Consider the following 24,146-nt stretch of genomic DNA (forward strand, 5'->3'; position numbering starts at 1 on the left):
GAATCAGTCCTGCAATAGCAATGCCCTACATGGCATGCATGCATGTCTGCAGCGCCAGAGTCCAATCCTGAAACGAGAGCAGCACCGGACCGCAGTGCCCGACATTTACAGACGGAGTTTTCGTGAGTCTTTAGCTGAGGACACATTCATTTTTAATTTAGTACAGTATCTATGTCGGGGTCATTGATATGGTGCCTATTTGAAGTGTCTGGTCCTGGTGTTTGATATTCTAATTGAACTCTATTGTGAAAATAACTATAGTTCTATTCTCATGAATTTGACAATCAAACTCACGACTTATTTCTTCTGCTATTAGAGATACAGTGTTTCAACTTCTCCTTAGTTTCCTATATATTTTTTTCCTCTGGCCAATTTTTGACCAGGGAGGGAATAAAAATGTTTAAAACTCATTTCACTGTGACCAGAATTATTTTTCTAGTGGATAATCAATTATAATTGATACAACATTTGGACTTCCACCAAGACGGCCACGTAAACGTTTTACTGGACTGGATTTGAATTACATTATCTTGTTCTTATGCTACTCATTTTTTCCTACTTTATTAAATTTTATTTGCTTGCCGGCCGGCTGGCTGGTTTGTTCTTTTCCAGCCTTGAATATTATATTAGGCTGATGCTTATTGTTTAGTGTTAGTCTTACAAATTATATTGTTACAATAAGATCCTCATGCCAGTTCCCTAAAATATGGGAAGGTATCTGTCTGAGGATAAACAATATCCTGGGTTAAGATGCAGATGGATTGGGACCAGGCAGGAATAGCAAACAGCGTAAACATAAACCAACTGGCCGAGGAAAAAAGAAAGAAAATAAACTAAAGATTCATCCTTTGGAGCAAAATGGGACAAAACTAACCAGTCATAGCCGCAGGCCTGGAGATGGTGTCAACACTGTGATCCAGGTTACTGGGGAATAAATTAAACCAAACGTGTATGTGTATATACACAGAAATTTCTTGTAATGAAGTACAGGAACACGTCACCTGATTCTGCCTTCCAGGATGATGGACGTTTTAAAGAACCTCATGCAGAAATATTCAGTTTATATTCAAATGAAATGGCATTTGCAATTTATCATCATTTAAACTGTAATTGCTACGTTGTTCTTAATTCTTAAGTACATTTTCCATGGCGGTTACAAGTAACATTTTTAGATAACAAAGGTCAGAAGTAGTTAGAAATGGCAGGGATAAACAAGGTTTTAGATGTGCTACTTTCTGTCATTGAATAAACACATCATTAGCAGTGTTCCCTTCTGCTAATGACATAATAATGGGCTCTTCAGTCCAATCAGTAAGTACCTCCATGGCCCCTCACATTAAACATGAGGAGGCCGCTGCCATAAATCATTTGGTTTTGCATCTCCCACCCTCCTCTCGTCCCCATTCCTAGTCTTGCTCTTCTGTTCACTTGGCTTGTCTGCTAATTGGATGTTGTAGTGTAGAGCTCGATGGCACTCGCTGCGAGATGCAACAGGAGCCAGAGTATCTGTTGTTTCTATGGTGCTCGGACTTCGGGATCAAATGCGCATTTAACCTGAGCCATTTCTGCGTGGTGAGAATACTTGGCCAGACATTGACGTTAATAACTAAGAGCCTGTCTGTCAGAGTTTGCTGTTCAGTCTCATCAGCAGAGATCAAGCGTTTTCCTGCTCCTCTCTATGTGCTGCTGTGTGCTTTCCATTCCGATGCGGCTCGTTCCTGACTGAAATGCTGAGTATTATGAACACATCATTATTTCCCTGGACTGACTGAGATCTTGCTCTCAGTTTACAAATCCTAAACTGACGGGTAACCTTTAGTAGCAGAGAAATCCAGTATGCAGGACTGGCAGAGAATTGAGCGGGGGTGTTCCCTCAATCCCCAGATGAAAACCAAATACTTTATTTCTGCTATATAGTGCAGCACTAACCTCTTCTCATTTCTCCACCCCTCCCCCCACAGTTCTGTCACCCCCCCCCCCCCCTGTTGTATAGGACTTGCATCTAGAGTTTAATTATTTTTACCCTTAGCTGTGCTGATGTAACCAAGCTATGGGGGATCACAGTACTGCAGTAGCAGCACTGTTAACCACTGTGCTGACGCAGTGGTCAGCCAGGGCTGTGAAACAAACACACTGCAGATCTGACTTGCCTGCACTGCAAGGCGTGGGCAGGTCATTGGGCATCTAAGAAGAATCTAAGCTGCCACACCGTTTTTCTTTCTGCTGTTAGTGTCAACATTTCTTTTTCTATCATTGCTATTTATTGGTATAATTTAGTATGTGCTTGGAAAAATAATTCCGAGGTCGACACAGGTTGGCCTTTAATGGAACGTTTTGCATCTTCGTCACTCTTTGTATCCCTTGCTGTGTGAGCTGATGGGTAGAGTGGGTCTGCCCCTCATTCATACTGGCGATTGCTGTGGGATACTGGGATTCCTTGCACACATCCTACAACTTCAAGTCAGCTTTAAAACTACGAATGGCTTCCCATCAAACCGATGGAGAAAGCACTTAAGATCACAGAAAGTGTAACCAGAGATGGAGGCAGGGGGTTCTTGGGTTACTGTGCTCTGCGTGGTTCCAGTGAAAGCAGATTCTCACTGTATTTGTGCCCTTCTGGTAAATAGTTTTGGAGGACTCTCACCTGTGCCCTCTTATCTGTGACATCATGCATTTCCGCATGTGTGCCCCTCGCCGTGTGCAGAGAATCTCCTGAAACAGAGTGAAGCTTCCCTGCCTCCTCCTGTCTCATGCTCAGAGAACAAGGGAGAAAGGAAGCATGTAATTAGAGAGAGAGAGAGAGAGAGAGAGAGAGATGTGCTTTAGACTTGGGGACAGCGGATCAGCCTCTTTTCCTCTTCCCTTCTTATCACTGCCCCAAGCTGGCTGCAGTGAGCAGAGACACGATATGACCTAAATAAAGGACCGTTGTGGGGGGGGGGCGACTGGGGGGGGGGCGAGCAACTGGCGACTGGGGGGGTGAGCTTCAGTGGAGCTCAGCAGTCATCTTTGTTGTTCGCTCTCTTCTTGTTCTTGCTCTGGTGTCTTTATGGCTCCGCTGCACTCTGGTTACTTGCTCCTCAGTGTGAGCGTCTCTTTGCTCTCGCTCCTCGTCTCCGTTCACCTCGCCGTCCCCCTCAACTGTGTCCACCCTGCTGTGGACTTAAAACCAATCGGTTATCAACCAGAAAGCGCGTCGTTGCAGCCTGACACTGACGCAAATGTTATCTCTGTGCTGTCATGTCAGGTTGATTCAAAGTTTACTGCGATGATTGGGTAACAGTACTTCTTTGTTTGAACCCTTATAATGGTTATTTTCGTCTCCAGTGGGGGGGGGGGGGGGCGGTGTGTAGCTCAGCAGGATGGGGTGTGCCTGTGATCAGAAGGTCACTGGTTCAAATCCCAGAATCATGAGTGATTTCACTGTTGGTGCCTGGAGCAAGGACCCTAACTCCCAGTTTGCTCTGAAGATTGTCTGTCCCTGCTTTCTCAAACAGTCTATGTCACTCTCGTTAAAAATAATTTAACCATAGATGCTCAATTGTAATGTACAATCCATATAGCAATAGCATTTCTCATGTCATTAACTGAATGTAGTTTAATATTTATTGTTAATACTGACTGTAGTTTTTAGCTGTATTCAGTAAGACTGAAAACTAATAATTTCACGTAATTGTATATTGTATTTCTATGCTTACGAAGTTATGGTTATGTACTAGAAGGTTAAGAACATCCATATTCAGTATAAAGCATGTATCAGACTAAATTAAGTGTTAATGCTCTCAACTCATGTTCGCTGAGACAAATGAGGTGAAGTATTGTGGTTGTCGGAATAGTGGCCAGTTGATAAATGACCAAGCATTTATGTCACTTCATAATTGGTGTGGTTAGTGTACTGGGTCATCAGTTCTGCTAATGACAATGCCTGACGAAGGTAAATACGCAGACGCTTGTTTGTTTTTCCCTTCATGCTTGGGGTCCGGCCATTCCGGCTCGCCTCTGAGTCGACGTTAAGCCTGTTTCGCTGTGCTTCGTTGTTTGAGAAGCTTGTGGATGCGCTGTTCCTCGCTGAGCCGCTGAGAAGCCTTTACTGCAGGCAGGCCTGGGGGGGGTCTGCATCCTGTCGTGCCCCCATCTGAGACTGCGGAGTATTTTCACACTGACTAAGTTTTTCCTCCTCTCCATTTTTCTTTTTCTTAGTGCACATCCTCCTGGAGCTTCCAGAGACAGTCTAAATGTGGCCTTTCTCTGGGTTAATTAACCAGCCTCTTCGCTGGGGAGTATACTGATTAATGTGATATTTTTGTTAACTGAGGTAAAATGTGTACTATGAGCCTTCCTCGTGTACTGTGGACTAATATATTTATTTTGGTAACACTTAAAAGAGTCATTATAATTCATTATACATACCTTCATAATACATTACAATGCTCAGTATAAGCCATTATAATGCATTATGAATGTATTTCCAGTGCATTATAGATGAGATATAATGTGTTATGCTTTGTTCTAAATAGTTATAGCTGTGTTTATAATACTTTCTGAATGTATTGTAATGCATTCGTACACAATTAATGTGCCGCATTTCGTTTCGCGATCATGCTCCCATTTTGTCTTGTGTTATATATCCAGCTCACCTCTTTCCAGCCATTTTCATTTGTTTCTCAGTTCAATTATATTTAGAGTACAAAGAAATCCACTGTTAAAATGACAGGTCTTTTTAAAACACCATAAATGCTTAAAATTTTCAAAGTCAGTGAGTAATTATGTTGAATAATCGTGATCTCGATAAAGACCAAAATAACCGTGACTGTGATTTTTGCCACAATCAAGCAGCCTTACCATGTATCTGAGGTGGCCTGTCTCAGGCAGCACTATGGATGTCACAGTGCAGACACTCGTCTGTGAGGTAGCAGTTCACCATGTGTGTTTAGTCTGGGTGACTGAGTGGGACTGAAACCCTATTGGTGTGGTGCTACACTGCAAACCGCTGAGCTGCCCACTGTACCGCCCTATGCTGATAGTGTCAGGGATGGGAACATTACATCACTGGGCCATTAGCAGTTTTGGTTTGTCTCTCATTTCCTCAGCTTCTCTTCCTCAGGAAAACTGGCAATGAACAAAATCCGACAGAGCTTTCGGCGGAAGAAAGATGTGTACGTCCCCGAGTCCAGCCGGCCGCACCAATGGCAGACAGACGAGGAGGCTGTGCGTAACGGCAAGTGCAGCTTCGCCGTCAAGGTGGGTCTCCCGACGCCGACTGTCGCGCCATTAGCGGTTAGTGATGCTGCTGCTGCAGTATTCTTTTCAATTCAGATGATGTGTCATTGATTTAAGGAGGCTATTTACTTATTGCTTTCGGTAGTGACCCTGTACTATTGTGATAGTGATGTGGAAATCACTGACACTGCTACTACTGCAGTGTGGATGTGCTGCCCTTTTCCCAGCTCTGGTGCAGTGGTGGTACCCTGTACTATTGTGATAGTGATGTGGAAATCACTGACACTGCTACTACTGTACTGCAGTGTGGATGTGCTGCCCTTTTCCCAGCTCTGGTGCAGTGCTGGTACCCTGTAGTAATGTAATGGTCATGTGGAAATCACTGACACTGCTGCTACTGCAGTGTGGATGTGCTGCCCTTTTCCCAGCTCTGGTGCAGTGCTGGTACCCTGTAGTAATGTAATGGTCATGTGGAAATCACTGACACTGCTGCTGCTGCAGTGTGGATGTGCTGCCCTTTTCCCTGCTCTGGTGCAGTGCTGGTACCCTGTACTATTGTGATAGTGATGTGGAAATCACTGACACTGCTACTACTGCAGTGTGGATGTGCTGCCCTTTTCCCAGCTCTGGTGCAGTGGTGGTACCCTGTAGTAATGTAATGGTCATGTGGAAATCACTGACACTGCTGCTGCTGCAGTGTGGATGTGCTGCCCTTTTCCCAGCTCTGGTGCAGTGCTGGTACCTTGTCTGTCCTCTTCCATCTTTCAGCCTGTCTAGCTCGGTTTAGGTAACAATTCAGATAGACTAAACCTCCCTGCTGATGACATGATTCCCCATCCATCTTTCCAACTGCTTCTAATGGTTAGCAGGGGCATTTGGATCCATTCATGATTCATCTGTTCACAAATAAACCTTTGTATATAAATTGTCTGTATATAAATTATTAAGTTGTGTCCCTTCCGATACCAAGCTCTCTCCTGCATTGTTGCTGGTCAGGGTTCTGAAGGCTGGGGTACCCCCCCCCCCCCAAGTGGGATGCCAGTATGATATGATTTTAATCATAATATATAAATTATAATTAGAGATGTACAATATATCAGTGAACATCTGTGTGGGCTGATATTCCTTAAAAGATATCAAGATAGCACCATTGTTCCGATGTGTCAGTCTTGGCAAATGTTTAAACTTTATCATCATAAAATGTTTGTAGCAACAGAGCTAAGAGGCATAACTAAAATAACAGAGTATCAATGCGAAGAAATAAAAATCTACAATAATAAAAATTGCTATAACTGGCAGGGGGGTGGGGTTCATCACAAAGACCAACGATGTGGGACAAATCGCATCAACTATTGGTTTAAAAAAGGACACAGCATTTTATTTTACAATGCAGGACGTTCCTGTAAAATACGGGACGTTCCCATAAAATACAGGATGGGTGGCAACTCCACACAGAAGAGGTATCAAATTTCCGCCTTGCAGGATGCTTTTATACACCCTGCAACATGTTTTTCATTTTACTGCTTCATTTAACTAGTTTTCCACGGAATAATAAACAATGTAACGTAATTCTGCTAAGTTTATTAATGAGAATAAGCGTCTCAGAGTTTCCTAAACGTTGCTCTGCTTGTGTCTGGCCTAAACCATTTGCCAAATTCCTTAATGACTCGGTTGGGGACAGAGGGGGCACTCGGGTGGGTCAGCTCATGTGTTCCAGAAGCTCTGCTTCGACTTCAGTAACTGAGCACAGAGTAATGAGATCCTGTCTGGCGTCCGTTTGTCACCCTGTTTCTTCCCCTAGCTTCTGCAGGACATTGATCCTCAACCAACTCCAGCGTTTTTCCCACCTGCTCAGCATAAATTATCCCGACTCTCAAAAAGACCAAGATCCTCTTCGACTTGCACATTTTCATAGGACTAGTAATAGAGCCCTTTTTTTATTTTGTCTATACACAATTTATACCCTTATTTTAAGTAATTTTTTAAAGGTTTTGTTAAGCTCGGCTTTGTACGTTGGGTTGCAACCTACCTTGTTCCCCCTCTTAATCTCCTTTCATCCCTCCGTCTCTGTCAGTCTCTCGGGAGATACAGTAGCTGTGTGGGTTGCGCTGGGTGAGCTTAGCGCCATGGCTGTTCATTGCAAGGGGGCCAGGGATTGTTGGATGGAATCGGTGTTTCTGCGGGCGCGGGGCCTCCCTCGTAAACACTGTAGCTGCGAGAGGAAATCGCAGATTCCGTTGCTCATTAACGTGGCGATGTATCCCTGAGGAGGTGCCGAGGAGCGTGACAAGGGGGACGGCGTTAATGTGTCGGTATAAGAAAAAGGTAAAGAACGGCTGAGATGTGAGCAGTGGGTAATTAAAGGCGCTAAGTTGCGCAGGTGGCTTTGCACGTATGCTTTTAATGTTGTCTGCATCTGTTGAGAGAGCTTCTTGTAGCGTTTAAGGGGCTTTAAAAGGCTCAGATATCCGCACATGCCGAGCCTGAACATCCAGCTTTTTACAGCCAGGTTTTTATGCTACTTTGCTGGTATTGTAGTCTAAATTGTTTCTCATCTCCCAGTGCTTTGTAAGCATTATAATTTGAAATGGCTATGAGAGTGAATCCAGGTTTCCTTTTTTTTTTCCAGTTTTCTACTTCAGCTAAAGTCATTCTGCTTTGCTTTGTTTAATGAATCTGCTGGGTGGTGTGAGGCTCAGAGGGTTAAGACCCCGTACCTGTGATTGGAGGTTTGCTAGTTCAAATCCCAGGGCCCGGGGACTATCTGACCCCGCTTTCAGTTGTACCTCGCTTTGGGTAAAAATGTCTGTTAAATAAATGCATTGTATCTGTAATTTGCAGTGTCTGGCTCAGCAGGTTAGGATGCTGTGCTAGTAATGAGAAAGTCACCAGTTCAGCAAGGTGTTTAACCCCAGTTGCTCCAGGGACTGACTGACCCTCCTTTCTCAATTGTGTCGCTTTGGATTAAAGCATCTGGTAAATAAACGTAGAATGTAGAACTGAATGGCATTTCTCATCATTCCAAATTGCTGCTAACTACTATGAATGAGCGTAAAATATGGAATTGTAAGCGCTTGCAGTAAGGAGGAGTTTATGACCTCTGACAGTCCCTGCTGGGAGAAATGGGCGATTGATCTTTCCCTCATTTATGAGGAAATCTACAAACTGTTTATCCTCAGCTCACACTCCTAGGTTTTTTTCCCTTACCTGCCAAAACAGCTTGTTTTTCATGTTTAATGTTTTTGCTTTTATACCATGCCTGCTTCGTTCTGATTTCTTCTTCATCATTCCAATTCAGTCATGATAGGTGGCTCCGTGTGAACTGATTACCTCTTTTTCTGTCACCGAATTTAACATTTAATATGTGCTGTATAAGACCTTGCTGGCTATTGTATCAGTGTTTGCTATTAATAGCATGCTTGTTTGAAAGGATACATCCAAAGTGGAAGTTACTTCTGTGATTCCATACATATTTGAGGATTTTGTCATTACTTGATTTAAAAGCAGTCAGTGGAAATTACATTGTTTGATCTGACTGAGTGATTGTTCATTTGCATGCATGTGTTTGTTTGTGTATTCCTCAATCATTACAGTAAAAAGGTGCTGATTCTAATGCAGTTTTGTATAAATTTTGCTGTTGAATCTGCAGGTTGAAATAACATGGAGGAAATTTGTTTTGGTAAGACTGCAAGAAATGTTGATTAGGTTGCAAGATATAATAGCATTTATGCATCTATAATGGAGCACTGCAGAAAAAAAGCTAATTAAGTAAAGGACCCTTCAGTTTTATGATGTACTGTTTAATAAGTGAAATGCTGATGTTTGGCTAATGCATTTACTGGCTTTACCATTACAATATAATATCCAGACTGTGTGTATATACTCTGGAATATGCAGTGCATAATGTGTGCATAATATTTCAATGGTCTGTATAATGCTTTATTTGTTAAAAATGGTAAAGATTACATTTGACACTTTTCCTAATGGGTAAGCTGGGGTATGGAGCTTCTGTTAAAGTTCTTATTTATCCAGTTGGTGTGTTGGTTCTACAAAGTTTTGGGAACCGGTGAGGTCGGCGGGGGGGCAGTGAGGTCGGCGGGGGGGCAGTGAGGGCGGCAGGGGGGACGGTGAGGGCGGCAGGGGGGCGGCGGGGGGGCGGTGAGGTCGGCGGGGGGGCGGTGAGGGCGGCAGGGGGGACGGTGAGGGCGGCGGGGGGGCAGTGAGTGAAAAAGGGTAAGGATTTCCTGTCCAGCCACACAATGGCTTGTCTTTTGGGCTGAGTCCTGTGTCCTCGAAGGCCAAAGGCGGTGACGTCATCGTGACATGCAGGGGGACCTCAGTTGGGTGGGGGGGGGGGCACCTCTTTCCGGCTATTGATTGGCGGCTCCGTTCGTTTTCTCCAGGAGCCACGCAGCAGTATCTCTTACTGTATGTTCTGTAAGGAGTGACCATTCTGTCCCTCTCCTCTCACTTACTGTCCCCCGTCTCTCTGCAGTACCTGGGCCACGTGGAGGTGCAGGAATCTCGGGGCATGCACATCTGTGAAGATGCTGTCAAGAGACTGAAGATGGTATGTGTTCAGGTAGCTGTCGTTTCTGAACTTTTGAGAAGATGGATCCAGTGCTTCGAGTCATCCTCCCCACCTTCCTTCATCTCTCCCTTCCCTCTTCTCTTTTCCTGCTCCGCGCTGTGTTCTCATTCCATCGTTCTCTCAGTTGGTCTCCTTGAGTGACTCGAATAAATATCCATTAGGTGCTCTGTCTGATGTGTCTTGAAGCCACACCTGTGCAATTTTTGTGTCTGCAAGTGGACCACCTAGTTAGGTGTTTAATATTCAGATGTTTTATAAGCGACAGCTACAGTCTGTTAGCTTTGCTTACTCTTCATGTAGCTTTTTTCCCCACATCAGAGGAAGGAAAACCCCTAATGGACTCATATTTACCGGCAGTGAAGTAAAAACTAAGAAACATGATGCTGAGTCAACGTGGCACCAGAGGAACGACAATGAGACGCATGTATCTATCCCTGGTTCTCCTGTGCATAAATTCATTTGTGCCTGAGCAGATCAGACAGAAAAGTTGTCCTTCTGCTTTACTTACTGAGCTTCCGGTACACCAGTATGGCTTCTGCGTGCCGCTGGAGGTTTTTGGTAGCCCTGTGGTATGGGACCCTCTGGCAAAGCTGTCAGGTTGGGTGGATCATAAGGATATAGCTGGACCGCTGTGTGTCAGCTCAAGCTGGGCTGTACGGCTCTGGCTGAGCGTTTAGCGGAAGATCAGCGCAATAAACAAAGCAGTCAAGACGAGGAGTGTATCTGACAAGGTCAAATCCTGTTTTTGGAGACATCTCTACTGGCTTGTAGATGCTGTCTTGACTCCAGCTGTTTTACATTTGAGATCAATTGCAGAATTAGCTTTCATAAGTTTGATTCCTGCTGTCCAGGTTCCCAGTGAAGAATAAAGCTGTAGGAATGCTCTATTCCATGAATATTTACTTATTTAGTAAATTCCTCAATCAAATGTAATTTAACATTGGGGATTTAATCACAATGCGGTTTTCATGTAATTACTTGGATGAATGCATATGGAAACAATGTTTTGGCTGAAAATGACTGGATATCCATTGGAAGTTCACATGAATTTAAAGTCAAGATACTATGGCTCAGACTAATATTACACTGATTTTAAGCACAATGCATTCTGACAGATCGAAGATAAGTTTTATTTTTTTGTAAAAAATAATCTACAGTTAACAGATTAGAGGACTTTTTAAAATCTCTAACATAAGAACCAGGAAGTGTCCTTCCCATTAGTTCACTCATTCGTTCTCCACCAGTCACTTGAATACAGATTTGAATACACATTTATGCAAACTCAGAATCCTGTAATATGTATTACTAATGTGTTTGAAAAGCAGAAGTTAGCTGGGCGGGTTCATAACGAAACCCTGAATAGCATTTCCTTGAAGTCCTAGCTCTCTGACCCTTAATGTGATGGCTGTATATGGCTGATACGTTCCTGGAAGCCTTACAGGAGAGAATTACACTTGCAGAATTGGAGCCGTGGCAAGAGTTTTTCTTCAAATCCTTATCTGGGACCATGCAGAGTAGATTTATGGAAGGCAAATGCGGATGTTTATGGGTCCGGTCTGCTGTGGCAGATATGTAAATGTCGCTGCGTGTGTCCATGTGATCGTGCTGTAACCTGAGCAGGAAACCCATAGGGCTTGTCTGTTCTCACTATACCGATTATATTAGTTGTGACCTTCATAAAACGCCTATCGCCGTTTAGATGGTGTCTGCAGTGAAACGACACTTTTCTCAAGAGCCCAAATAATGAATTATTATTGTGTAATGATGCCATTAAGTGTGCCTGCCCAGTTATAATGATATTTAAGGTTTGGGTTATAGTTAAGCTCACTTGAGTATGTCCTTAGTTAATAGTTGACTGGAAATCCATCTTGAACTACTGTATGTTTTTGGCTGGCTTGACAGAGGCAGAGCAATGGATCGACGTTCAGCCGTGTATCGTGTTGCACCTCCAGGGTTGGGAGTCTGGTTCCTTCCTCTAGCCTGCATGTTCTCTCTTGTTTGTGTGAGTTTCCTCCAAGGACTGTGGTTTCCTCCCACATGTACCTTGCTTCCATGGAAAGGTTCTAGGCGCACCATCACCCTGCATTGGAAAAGCAGTTTTGCACAATAGATGGATGATTGGAAGAAGCCTAGTTGAGGGGAAATTAGAAAAGTGAATACATGCTTAACAAGAGAACTATTGCTGGTTTAGGCATGACCAAAGTGCAAGAAGGTGAGCTAAACTGTGATTTCTGTATTGATGATGTTTATTTCAGTTAATGATTGTGATGTTAATGTAACGGGCTGTAGGAGATGATTAGGAGGTTTACCAATCTCTACACTGTCAAGCACTTGTTACATCATGGGGTGACTCCAGCTATAAAGGTCTCAGGTGAGGTCTGTGCTCTCATTTGGTCTCTTTGGTATCATCAAAACACGCTCTAGATTTTGAGCATGTTTTTACAGTGATATCAGGAAGATAAGCTGAGCACCATGATGGAGGCCCATCCTTGATGAAGAACCTCATGCTGCTACTCTTAGCAGCCGGTTCATACCCATTACCTTTCTTACTGTTGCTTTAGTCATTGTATCTTTTGTGATATTTCAAGGAATATGCTTTGAATTAATTGCAACAAACAATATTAATAGGATATGGCCCTAAAGAAATTAATTACTTGCATGGATAAACAAATGGAAATACAATCCCTGTAATAAGGTGTGTGGCTGTCAGATCAACCTTGCCTAGTATTCCTGTAAGCCGCATACAGATTTGGTTTCACGTTGAGGTTAAGACATGAGGCATTCATTCTATTTGTGTTTCACAAAAAAACTATCATTTAATTTTAAATGAGTCACGTTTGCCTTGTTTTTCACTGCATGCAGTGTATGTTTTGATGATTATTGTCGTTTCATTAACGACTATTTTTCTATCAATTAATCTATCGACTATTTTACCGATTCGTCGATTAATCTAAGCGATTAATTTTCTTCCTTCAAGTTAATTCTATTTTGACAAGCTCAAACTAATTGTCATTGCGGGGCTTTAGAAAACAGACGCAGGCTTTTCGGCGCTGTACTTACCTTATTTACGCCCACAATTCAATAAGCAGATTAGTAATATGCCTGAAATATTAATGGGAGGTGTATTGTGACGCCCAAAAGTTATAAATTCGGTGTATCCTTACGCTTATTAAATTCGGTAGCGGAGCACGCCACATGCGACTGTTTCGGTAAATCATGGAAGCAGTAAGCACTGAAGTCAAGAAAGGGACAGATCAACAGCCGCAACATCTTCTAAAAGAGGAGATATTGTGCTTAAACGAGGTAAAAAAAGACGTTGGTAGGTGGCGGTACTGTTTGCAGTTTAGAGTTTTTTTTTTGGTAAATGCAGTTTTCATTTTTATTTTAGTTAACAATTAAAAAAATAAAATAAATAAATTAGTGTCCGTTTTCCTTTCAACTTTTTACGATAACACTGGTCCCAACAAGCCCAGTACACGGAAACACGCACACTGGCACCGTCAACAGAATAAACCCAGATTGTTGTCCAAAAGCTTTCCCAAACACTTATTCAATGGAAATTCTGTGATAGCAGGCAGACAACTTTGTGGCTTTCGTAATGAATGTAGGCTATAAGGACAAAATATATTAAAATGTTCCCCGTACTAATGGTAATGCATGCATCGTCATGTGACCCCTGTGACTCACTATGTCTGCCTTGATTGCGGCTCTCCAGTAGGGTCCGACTAAATAGTGTGGTTGTAACTAGCCCAGGAACGGGAATCTGCAGTAAGGTGGCAAACATATTTCAGTTTTTCTTTTCTGTTCGTGTGGACTTTCTGGTTAACGCGGCTGCTGCTAGATCTTACCACATTAACCCTGTCTCAGCATAAGTCAACAATATACAACCACAGGTACCATTACTGTTATCGATAACGGTATGAATGAGCGTAGTCAGTATTTCCCCCCCTGCCCTGTAAACATTATAACCCTTTAAACAGCTTTTACCCTTTTGGAGTTTTCCTGAAGGTTTCTTTGTTTCATAAATATATTTAATATAACTCCCCAATGCTGTGGTGTATACTTGAGTTCATGGGATCATGATGATTCATATTCTGATATTCTTTGCTTTATTTTGTCTTGTATATATTAACCATTCAATAGAGTTTTTTTTAATCTTTGCGTTTTAGAATATGGCATTGTGTCCCAGAACTTTAATAGGACACCAAGCTCTTTGTTTATTCATATATCTGCTTTCTTGCTATATTGAATAGGTTGAGGAGATTTAAATATACATCAAAAGGGGGACAAAGCTATAAACGCTGAGAAAGACCAACATATGAACAGTGTGGTGCCAAAGTCTGAGGCAGTCAAAGAAAATGACGTTTAAATCATCTTCATGTTGGTGTAAAACTACGATAGTATGTCTGTCGACGTGTGTCGGCGTAGCCATTTCAAAACTTCACCCCACTATTTGCAACAACCTTCTGAAGCAGCCATGCATTTTTGACTCATCCACTATCCCACCTTGTTTGGCTGATCAATATCTCAATGACCTTTTTAAACTAATTCATTTCGTTATTTGTGCTGGTGGTGAAACGTAACGAATGCAAGGAATCACTGAGGTGCCCTAGAGGAGAGGTTTGTGAACTGAAGCTGTATTCATCTAGTCATGCAGCATGATATCGGTAACTTTTTGGAGAACAGAAGAGATTCTTGTTAGTTTGTGTTGTTACTCAGTCTGCGTATGTTAAAATGTTAAATTGTGTTTTTGTTGTGAGCACATATACACTCACTACTCTGATAACCTTAAACATTTCCTTTGGCTGCTTAAGACTTCTGTGCAGTACTATAGCTTTGTCAGACATGTATGTCCTATATCGAGAAATCTGCCTAAATGCACAAAGTAGTGCAAAAGCTACTGAAAGCGTTCATATAAATAAAGCAAGTAGTAATAGCCAATAAAATCACCAACATGAAGTTTTTTAAGCTACATTTTCTCTGGGCCCCTTTTGGCATACAATATGATTACTTATTGATACTCTGTTTATTTAAAATTAATTTACAAATGAAGAACTAGAGCAGGGCTCTTCAAATCTGACCCTCAATTCCAAGTCCAGGCCTTGTTTTCAGTTCTCCCAGGTAGTTAGTTTAATAATTACTGATTCTGATTGGTCAGAGGCTTCACACCTGGCTCACAGGTAAAAGAAGGCTGGAAAATCAGGAGCTCGGACCTTGAGGACCATGATTTGAATAACCCTGAACTAGATGAACCATATTGTTGTGGAATCAGAGAACATATTTTGAGATTACACATATAGAACCAGCTTCATGTTTTAACCCACTGTAGATGTTGATTAAAATGTTGGAGACGTGCTTACGAGGATGCTGATGGTGGCAAGACAGTGAGCATTACTATCAGATTTATAGAACCGACAGGAAGTGGGTTAAATCGATCTGGGATTGGCAGCGCTCAAGGCTCAAAGCCAGTGCGGGGCATCACAGTTTCCTTTGTACATTGTTGCCCTTTAGTCGTTATGCCTCGTCATCCTGGCATTATAATTTCCCAGTTCATTGGAGGAAAAAAAAAAATCTTCCATTGCTTGCCTGGGGATGTTAGATTGTGTGACTTTGCCAGAGAATTCCGGAAAACAATGGTGATGAAACTTAAGATGATGCCTAGAATAGATGCAGAACATTAAACATTCACTTCTCTGCAGCTCCCTGTGCTCTCTGTTCCCATACTGGCTACCTCGACGTCACTCATCCCTTATTCTTAAGCAAAACGCCCTCGTCGTGGAACCGGCAAGCCACCCAGGCGATGTGCGCAAACACCCACACATGCATTTATTCACCTGAATAACAGCCTCCTGCCTTGTTTCCTCATCCTGTCTCTCATTATTACCCCTCATTGCAGGACAGGAAATTCCTCAATGGCTTCCTTGTGAAAGTAAGTTATGCTTCAGTTGTGATTGTGTGTGTGGATGTTCCCCCCCCCCCCACTCCCCCCCACTTAACTTTTTTTTTCCCTTCCTTGGGTAACAAGGACAAAGTTCAAAGTGGAAGGTTTCAGGTGGATTTTCTACTTCGCTGTTATGGTTGCGCGCAGAGATGGGGGGGAGGTGCACGTTTAGCCACCAAATGGCAAGGCTGAGGGAGTGCATGAGTGTTCCACCCCAACACTTTGAAATAACCAGAATTGGAAATCGAGGCCATTCCCATAGGCCTGAGTGGAATCGCCATCTTCTCTGTGTGCTATAATTAAATCTGAGTTGGTGGGCCATTTGCCTCGGTCGTCCTATTCTGAATCACATTGCGGTGTCCTTTTTCCCCCTCTGACACTAAGAGATCATTCCTCCTGGGTTGCTGTTCGAGTGTCTTGTCATCTTCCGATGGTTTGCTGACTTTTAACAGGATGCCTGTGTGCTACTGTGTGTGTTTAAGTTTCTCCCCTTCATTTTCTCATTGGGCCGCTATGAAAGAATCCCCTTCGCCCGTTACTTTTCTAGTCACGGACTCCGTTTCTTTTTGCTCGTTGCTCTCAGGCAGGAAAGAAGGCAGTGAAGGCTGTGTTATGGGTGTCTGCGGACGGCCTTCGGGTCGTGGACGACAAAACGAAGGTGAGGAAAGCTTGGAGTTTCTGCATTGTCGAGAAAAGCAGAAACCCTCCGTTGTGTGTGTAGGACCTGAAGATTTATCCCTATTTTTATGATGTCTACTGCCCTCCAGTGGAAAAATCAGCTACATGTTTTACCAGAGATTTATCAGTGTGTACTCAGGCTTTCCAGTGCCCCTCCCAACTGCCCACCCCCCCCGCCGAGTCTGTCACTGTCACCTACTCCAGTATCCTTAACAAGAAATGAGGGACAGCATTAACAATATCATTTAAATCATCACAAATACCTTTTTCTATTTATTATATAAACACACTGCTAATATATAAACACACTCCTGCTCTCTGAAAAATGCTACTGGTGCATGGTGACCCACAGTGCCCACTTCCGCTTTTTCTTCCCCATGCAATCAGGTCGCTAAACAACCGCTGACCTGTATCTGTCCACCCACTGCATGCCCACTGTATTGCACACTGCTAGATTCCTAATATAGTTCCTGCAATTTATCAACATAATATACTGCATTATTGTCAGTTTGCACATCCCACGTAGTTACCACATCCCATATCCCGTTACTTATTTATTATTTATTGCTACATCTATTGACTCATATTGCACTGACTTGTCCTGTACTGCACTGTTTGTCCTGCCCCCCAATTCCCCCTCCCTCCCCCCACCACAAATGTAGCACAAAAATCTGTGTTCCCTGAGTACGTGTGACGGTGATACTCTTTTTTTTAAACGAAACATCTGGCAGTACATTGTTTTTGTTCTGCTTTTTCTTGTCATTTTTATCATCAATCAAGGTCTCTAAACTCCTCACTCTGCCACTGAGACTGAACCCAGCAACCCTAATTTTGCCCGTTTGTACTCGCGACCTTGCTGTTTTGAGCATTGCCCACAGTTCACCATCATAGCTTATCGCCATATAGGTTGACCATGAGCTTCATCTTCTGATTTAACTCCTGGTTTATCATCGCCAACCACCTCAGTGCCCACAGACCCGAACCGTCTGACCATCTCGCATTTTACTTTACCAAACTCCTCCACTATGGTTAGAGCCCCCACTCCCCCCCCCCCCACCTGAATGGGGCAGTTCACTTTTTCGAGTGAGCAGGCACTGATTCTCATCCCTCCTGTTTCACACTCGGCATCAAATCACTCGTGCTGTTTCATCACTCATGAGCACGCGGCAGGTCCAGATCAGAAAAGGTCAACAGAATAACATCATCTGTAAATAGCAGGGATTTTGTATGCCAGTCATGATTGTGCCTTTATACGCTTATGGAGAACATAAGCAGAAGGGCTTAACAGAGGCTCTCCAACGTTACATACATATGAGAAATCAGGGTCAGACCATCCCTGGAGCAATTGAGGGTTAACGGCTTTGCTGAAGGACCCAATGATGAAATCACTCTGCCGACCCTGGGATTTGAACTGGCAACCTTCCAATCGCAAGCACAGTAGCCTAAGTTGCTGAGCCACACGATGATGATAGCTTGTCTGACATTAAGTTGAATGCTATGCCTAATTTGTAATAGTATATGTACAGCTCAGTAATTCAGGGTGGCATTCTTTTTAGGATTTGAACCTACAACTATCTGGCCAGTTCTGTTACATCATAACTCCACCTGCTCTTAATTGATAACCTCCTTAGCAAAACACACACCTGGTTTTAGGCAATTGGCTATTAGGGAAGCAAAGCTTTTAGCCTTTATTTTAATGATGTGTCTGGTGACTTATGAGAATATGAGAGGTATTTTTTGTCTGCTTAGGTACGTAACACTTGATCTTTTTGAAGGACTTGATTCTGGACCAGACGATAGAGAAAGTGTCGTTCTGTGCCCCGGATCGGAACTTCGAGCGGGCCTTCTCGTACATATGCCGGGACGGAACCACGCGCCGTTGGATCTGCCACTGCTTCATGGCTGTTAGGGACTCGGTGAGAACGTGGCTTCACCACGTCATTATTACTGCACCCCCCCACCCCCGGAACGTGCATAAATAAATACAGTGTTATGATGTGTGTGTTTGTGTCAGGGTGAACGGCTTAGCCATGCAGTGGGCTGTGCCTTTGCTGCCTGCCTTGAGCGCAAACAGAAGCGAGAGAAGGAGTGCGGCGTCACGGCGACCTTTGATGCCAACAGAACCACATTCACCCGGGAGGGCTCCTTCCGTGTCACCACGGCAACCGAGCAGGCTGAACGAGAGGAGGTGATGAGGCAGATGCAGGACATCAAAAGAGGTCTGTCTCTATGCTATTTTTTTTTGCCTTCACTGAGCATTTTACGTTATGGGCTCAGACTTTTAAAGAGCCTAAAAATAACCCAGCTGTCCTGTAACGTCCTGTGCTTCTCTTTTGTCTTTCTCAGTAGGGGACGCTGAAGTGAAAAGCGCCGGCTCTTTAAACCTGCCCTCTGTGACCGTGAGCCCTGGCGCACAGCTGCCTGCACCTTCCTCCCCCAGCTCACCATCATCGCCCTCGCCTGCTCTGGGGGCCCAGGATCCCAACCTGCACGCCATCCCGCGGCCACACGCCCCCGTCGACGCCTTGGCACGGCAAGGATCGTTCCGGGGCTTCCCGGCCCTCAGCCAGAAGACCTCGCCGTTCAAGCGCCAGCTTTCTCTGCGCGTCAACGAGCTGCCTTCCACCGTGCAGCGCAAGTCGGACTTCCCGCTGGAGAGCCCTGGTACGTTCAGCACCGCCGTTTCTGTAGTGACCGCGAGGCAAGTTAAAGAACCAAGGCCAGAGCTGGAGCGAAAACATTTTATTTACAGGAGGGCGATCTGAAATGGTTTTGCCCCCTAGATTCACACTATTCCTTAGTCAGTCAGTCATGACCCACATTCGCGGTAAAAGTTGTCTGGGGGGGGGGGGTTACATCATGCTCTCCGTGACCCACCAGTTGAGAAACACTGATCTACATGTCAGAACAAATGGATTAAGTACAAGTGTAACCATGTCTAACCCACCAAGACCACCATTAATTTACAATGAATCAATTCCTGCAGGATCAAGTCACTCTGCGTGCTGTGTGAGTGGATTTAAGAATATGCAAATGAATACAGTGGGGCTCTACGCTTCCTGTATATCAGACGTAACAGCCTGCATCTAGGGGAGTACTTCATCTAGGCTGTCATTTAGCTAACTGCTTAAAAGAACATTTAAAAATTTTAGTGAAAAAATCTGCTGCAGTATTTGGCTAATGTTATGTAAAACCATCCATTAAGTTTACTCAAACATTCCAATCCAAGTCTTACCTAATAACTTGCTTTCTCTGGTCAGGATGACATTGGAATGGGAGAAAGGAAATGGGCTTTATTCCCTGGATGGGAATGGAGAGTCGTCTAGCAAAAGAATTACAGGGAAAATGCGCAAGAAATGAAACAGACAATCAGGTTGTGGAAAGGACTCCAGCTGGGCTTCAGGGTGTGGGCACATTTATTGGGCACAATAGAAAACACACTTAGAACCACTGGAAATGGGGCACAGGGGGAGTGAATCGATGTGTTTGTCACTGGAAACACACTATCCTCCCTTAAAGTTACATTTAACGTTTTGTTTACATAGTGATGTTCATACTGACAGTAATTTGTGAGTATCTATGATGCACATTTTCTTATATTATAAAGTTCTACTAAATTGTTAAATTAACGAACAATGAGTATTAAATTCTTGTCGGTTTTCTTGGTTCTTGGCTCTTTTGCAAAATACAATGAATAACAAAATCAACACTAAGCAGTCATATGGCTGACTAGATGAGTGCTGTGTGATGTTTCTGTGCGATGAAACTGGGGAACTAAAAGGGTACAACGGATTTTTGGAAATAACTTTCACTCATTATATTCTTTACTGTGAAATAAGTAGTTTTTATTTATTGATTTGATATTTATTAAGACATCTTCACGTTTTCTGACGCCGAAAATAATAATACTAACAATGTACATTTTTGCTGTTTTGAGAATTTTTAACCTAAGGTGCTGTCAAAGAGAGGGAGGATTCTTTGGGTTTTCAGTAATCAGTCTCTCCTCCTCGCATCTCCTCGCATCTCCCTCTCATAGTCGCGGAGGTAGACGGAGAGGGGGAGAGCATTACGTCCTTGTGCACCCAGATCACGTCTGCGTTTAGTGTCCCTGTTGAGGACCCCTTCTCTTCCGTCCCGATGCCCAGGCCGACCTCGCCACAGTCACCCGCCACACCAGGTGTGCACCTTCAGCCTGAGTCTGTCTGCCTGCATGTTTTACTGGGGGGGGGGGGGGACTCCCATTTTCCATTTTCTCAGGGATTGTTTCTGCAAAAATACAAGTGCTCTCTGTTTTCCCTTAATGTGACCTGGATGCTGATTTGTAAGGTGTTTATGCCACAAGGAGCCCTAAGCTCTTATTAACATGCGCAGAAGAGCGTGAAATATTCTGCTTTTTATTTTATTTAAAGGATTCAGAACTTGGCTGGGTTATTTATTACATTGAAAACAAAATAAATAGCATTTACTGTAGGTATGTTACATATTTACTTTAGTTAACTACGAAATGGATAGGCAATTCTGGCACTCCAAGAATAAGGGGGGGTGGGGGGGCTGTGTATATATTACATTATTACGTGATAAACACCTGTTATTTTGACATTGTGGGGACCATTTTTTCTGTCCCCAGAAGCGGAAACTCAATTATATAAAAGTCTGTAACTGCAGGCAAAAAACTAAAAATGCCAAAAGTCTTGTGTTTTGTTTGGTTACTTATGGTTAAAGTTTTGGATTAGAGTTTTTCCCTTAGAAATGAATGGAAAGTCCCCACAAAGATAAGAATGCAGATCTGTGTGTCTGTGTATGTCTGTGTGTGTGTGTGTATGTGTGTGTGTGTGTGTGTGTGTGTCTGTGTGTGTGTGTTCTTACATTTAAATGCTTAGGATATATGCAGGTTTAATTATCCCTCATTATGGATGTGAGTGAAACATAAATGTAAATAAGGGAGTCCTTTGATTCCGTCTAACATGTTTTTCCTGTATGCACCATACTTCGTTAGGCATGCATGTATTTGTATGCTAGTGTGTGTGATTTGATGAAGAAATATGTATGCATCTTCCGATGCTACTTACATCTGCATGTATAGTCGATGTGAGTAAATGCACCCGCATGTCAGGTGTGCATCTTTCACCTTCAGCCCAACGTCCCGGCTTGTTTGCAGTGAACGGCTCTGCTCCAGACTGTCTTCCACCTGCTGCCAGCCTCTCAGCTGCTCCCCCGTCAGCTCTGCCTCCCCCACTGCCGGCTCGGGACACAAACCCCTGGGCTAAGGTGCCCCCAGCTCCCACGGACTGTGGGCCTGCACTCTCAGGTGAAGCTTTTGCGGAACATCGGAAAACGGAAACATCGATTTCAGATTGTTTCGCGTAAGACGTTCCTATTTAGAATTTAGATGCAGTAAAAAAACAAAACAAATAAACATTACATGTTTTATTGAATAATTCAGCTTCACATATTCACATGGATGCCATTTCTGTCCATTTTTTTGAGTAATGTCTCTTACATCTCACAGGAGGAGATTGGCCAAGCCCCACCCCACCCAAGGCCAGCCCAGCTGCCCCCGCAGGCCCTCCTGCACACAGACGTACCCCTTCGGAGGCTGACCGATGGCTGGAGGAGGTTTCGAAGTCCGTGCGAGCCCAGCAGCCCGACCCCACAGCGCCTGTCCAGGCCTTTCCTGGCTCAGTTCCCGGTCCTGTAGCCCCTGGGGCTCCTGTGGCCTTCATTCCACCACCACTGCCCCCAGCTGCACCACTACCACCTCCCCGCCAACCTGTGTACCACACCCAGGCCCCCAGCGCTTATCCCATCGCCAATGGGTTGCCATATTCTCAGCCGAGTGTCCCCATAGTTGGCATCACACCTTCTCAGATGGTGGCCAACGTCTTTGGCTCTGCCACTCAAACACAGGTTCCACCGCAGCCCTACCCAAGTCCACTTGTCCCTTATACGCAGCATAATGTCGCCCCTATGTGTAATTCCTTTATTAAGCCTCAGCAGATTCCCTCCGCACCCCCTGTTCCTCTACTTGCACCTAATGGTAGTGCTACCTTCCATGGATCTGATAACTGGGTACCGACTTCCGTTCCCCCTCCATCCTCTCCTGCTGCGCCGCCCCCAGCCCATCTCCACACCGATGCCTTTGAGGTCCAGTGGGCTGCACTGGACAGTCGGGCTCGTCAACACACCAGTCCCTCGCCAACAAATCCATTCTCCAGTGAGCTGCACAAGTCCTTTGAAATCCAGCTTTAGGTCTTAGCTAAAAGGACCGAGAACTGGGAAGCAGAAGAAGCACCTGATGGGGGGAAAAGGGTTCAGACCTTCAGCTGCTCCACTTAAACAAAAAAAACCTGACCCCACTCTTCCAGAAGCCATATGGGCTAATGGAGTTCAGTAGGATGGTGTCCTTGCCGGTTCATGAGCTACCACAAGAAGTGACAGCAAGGCGATTTTTAGATGCTGCTCTGAAGACACTTAGCGATTATTGATTTTGTTTTCCATTTGAATGGTGTGAGAATCCAGCAAAGCACTTCGCTACAGACCTGTGGAAGAGTCCCAAACTACCCCCTGAGTCCTAAGAATGGGGGCCATTGGGAATGGGTGTCTGCTTCTTAGTCATGGGCTCCACCATGTGGCGGTTAAGTGAAATGACTCCCAAGCACTGAAGAGAACCGAGATTACAGAACTGAGAGGTTTTCACAACCTACTGAAGAATAAGTGAGAGAATGCCAAAATATTTATTTTTATGCAGTTACTATATTTTAAATAGCTTTTTGAATTTAACGAAAATAATCTTGCCAAAGGTGCAGGCCAGCTACTATCATTTGTGTATATGCAGACATATGGTTATTGTGTGTGTGTGTGTGTGTGTGTGTGTGTGTGTTTCATGTGCGGAGGATACACTGATCATTAATCATTGCTTTTGGTGTAACAGTTTAGTTGGAGTGAAGGAATGGCCTTATTTTTGTTCTCTCATTGGCAATATATGATTGTGTGTGTATTTTAGTGTAAATAGTCCTTATTGCAGCAACAATCAAGGGGACCTTGTGAGGAATATTCCCTGGCGTCTGGTCGGGAAACCGTTTGTTTACCAGACGACTTAAACGAGATCCTTTACTTTTACGTGTTTACTTCTGTATGTAATCAGTACTTTTAACTGTCATCAAAGTGCATCTGCACAAAAGATTTTACGGTTTTACGGCTGCATTGTTTTGTTCTTGGAATGTTTTATTTTTTAACCAATAACTTCATCTCCAGATTTGTTTTATTTAAACGTTTCGCTGTCTTATTAAAAACAGATTGCTTTACCTACTACGTTTGCAAAAGCACTACGACGCTTAATCGATCAATTTGATGTTCGAGAGACCATGGACCGATAGTATGCAATAGTGGTTTTTGGCCGTAACAAAAGTCCTCTCAGTTATTTTTAGTGGCGGACGAAGGTGTAGCATTTTCTGCCTAAAATTGTAAATTGTTCTTTTTTTTTTTTTTTTTTTTTTTTAAAAAAAAAGGAATTTCCTGTTTTATTTTACTTTTACTCAATTTCCAGACCAATGAAGTGAAATGACTGAATAAAGCTATGGTGACAGAAGACGAGAATCTCTGTGTGCGTTTGTGCTTATTAGGCTGCAGTAATTTCGCCTGATATGGTTATAATTACACTAAAATTTCAACTGGACACATTTAATGACGGACAAGTCCCAGATATAACCATATTAT

At 43.6% G+C, this 24,146-nt stretch overlaps 1 protein-coding gene across 10 annotated transcripts in view; it reads left to right on the forward strand.

Annotated features, from left to right (window-relative positions):
• The window catches only part of numb (NUMB endocytic adaptor protein), a 43,192-nt gene extending 19,166 nt beyond the window's left edge, over nucleotides 1-24,026 (forward strand). For 2 of the 10 annotated variants that reach the window (XM_023827456.2, XM_023827455.2), the window contains exons 2-11: nucleotides 5,105-5,241; nucleotides 9,716-9,802; nucleotides 15,708-15,740; nucleotides 16,336-16,410; nucleotides 18,206-18,346; nucleotides 18,445-18,649; nucleotides 18,777-19,094; nucleotides 20,467-20,607; nucleotides 21,565-21,738; nucleotides 21,940-24,026. In XM_023827456.2, the coding sequence (XP_023683224.2) occupies nucleotides 5,116-5,241; nucleotides 9,716-9,802; nucleotides 15,708-15,740; nucleotides 16,336-16,410; nucleotides 18,206-18,346; nucleotides 18,445-18,649; nucleotides 18,777-19,094; nucleotides 20,467-20,607; nucleotides 21,565-21,738; nucleotides 21,940-22,679 (2,040 nt within the window). In that variant the 5' untranslated portion in view covers nucleotides 5,105-5,115 and the 3' untranslated portion in view covers nucleotides 22,680-24,026. Of the gene's footprint in view, nucleotides 1-5,104; nucleotides 5,242-7,276; nucleotides 7,546-9,715; nucleotides 9,803-15,707; nucleotides 15,741-16,335; nucleotides 16,411-18,205; nucleotides 18,347-18,444; nucleotides 18,650-18,776; nucleotides 19,095-20,466; nucleotides 20,608-21,564; nucleotides 21,739-21,939 lie in introns of those variants that run through there. The other 8 variants (XM_023827458.2, XM_023827457.2, XM_023827463.2 and 5 more) reach the window with 8 other exon arrangements.
• Nucleotides 24,027-24,146: the final 120 nt, after the last annotated feature.

The sequence above is a fragment of the Paramormyrops kingsleyae genome, chromosome 14 (assembly GCF_048594095.1).
Source record: "Paramormyrops kingsleyae isolate MSU_618 chromosome 14, PKINGS_0.4, whole genome shotgun sequence".
NCBI lineage: Eukaryota > Metazoa > Chordata > Actinopteri > Osteoglossiformes > Mormyridae > Paramormyrops > Paramormyrops kingsleyae.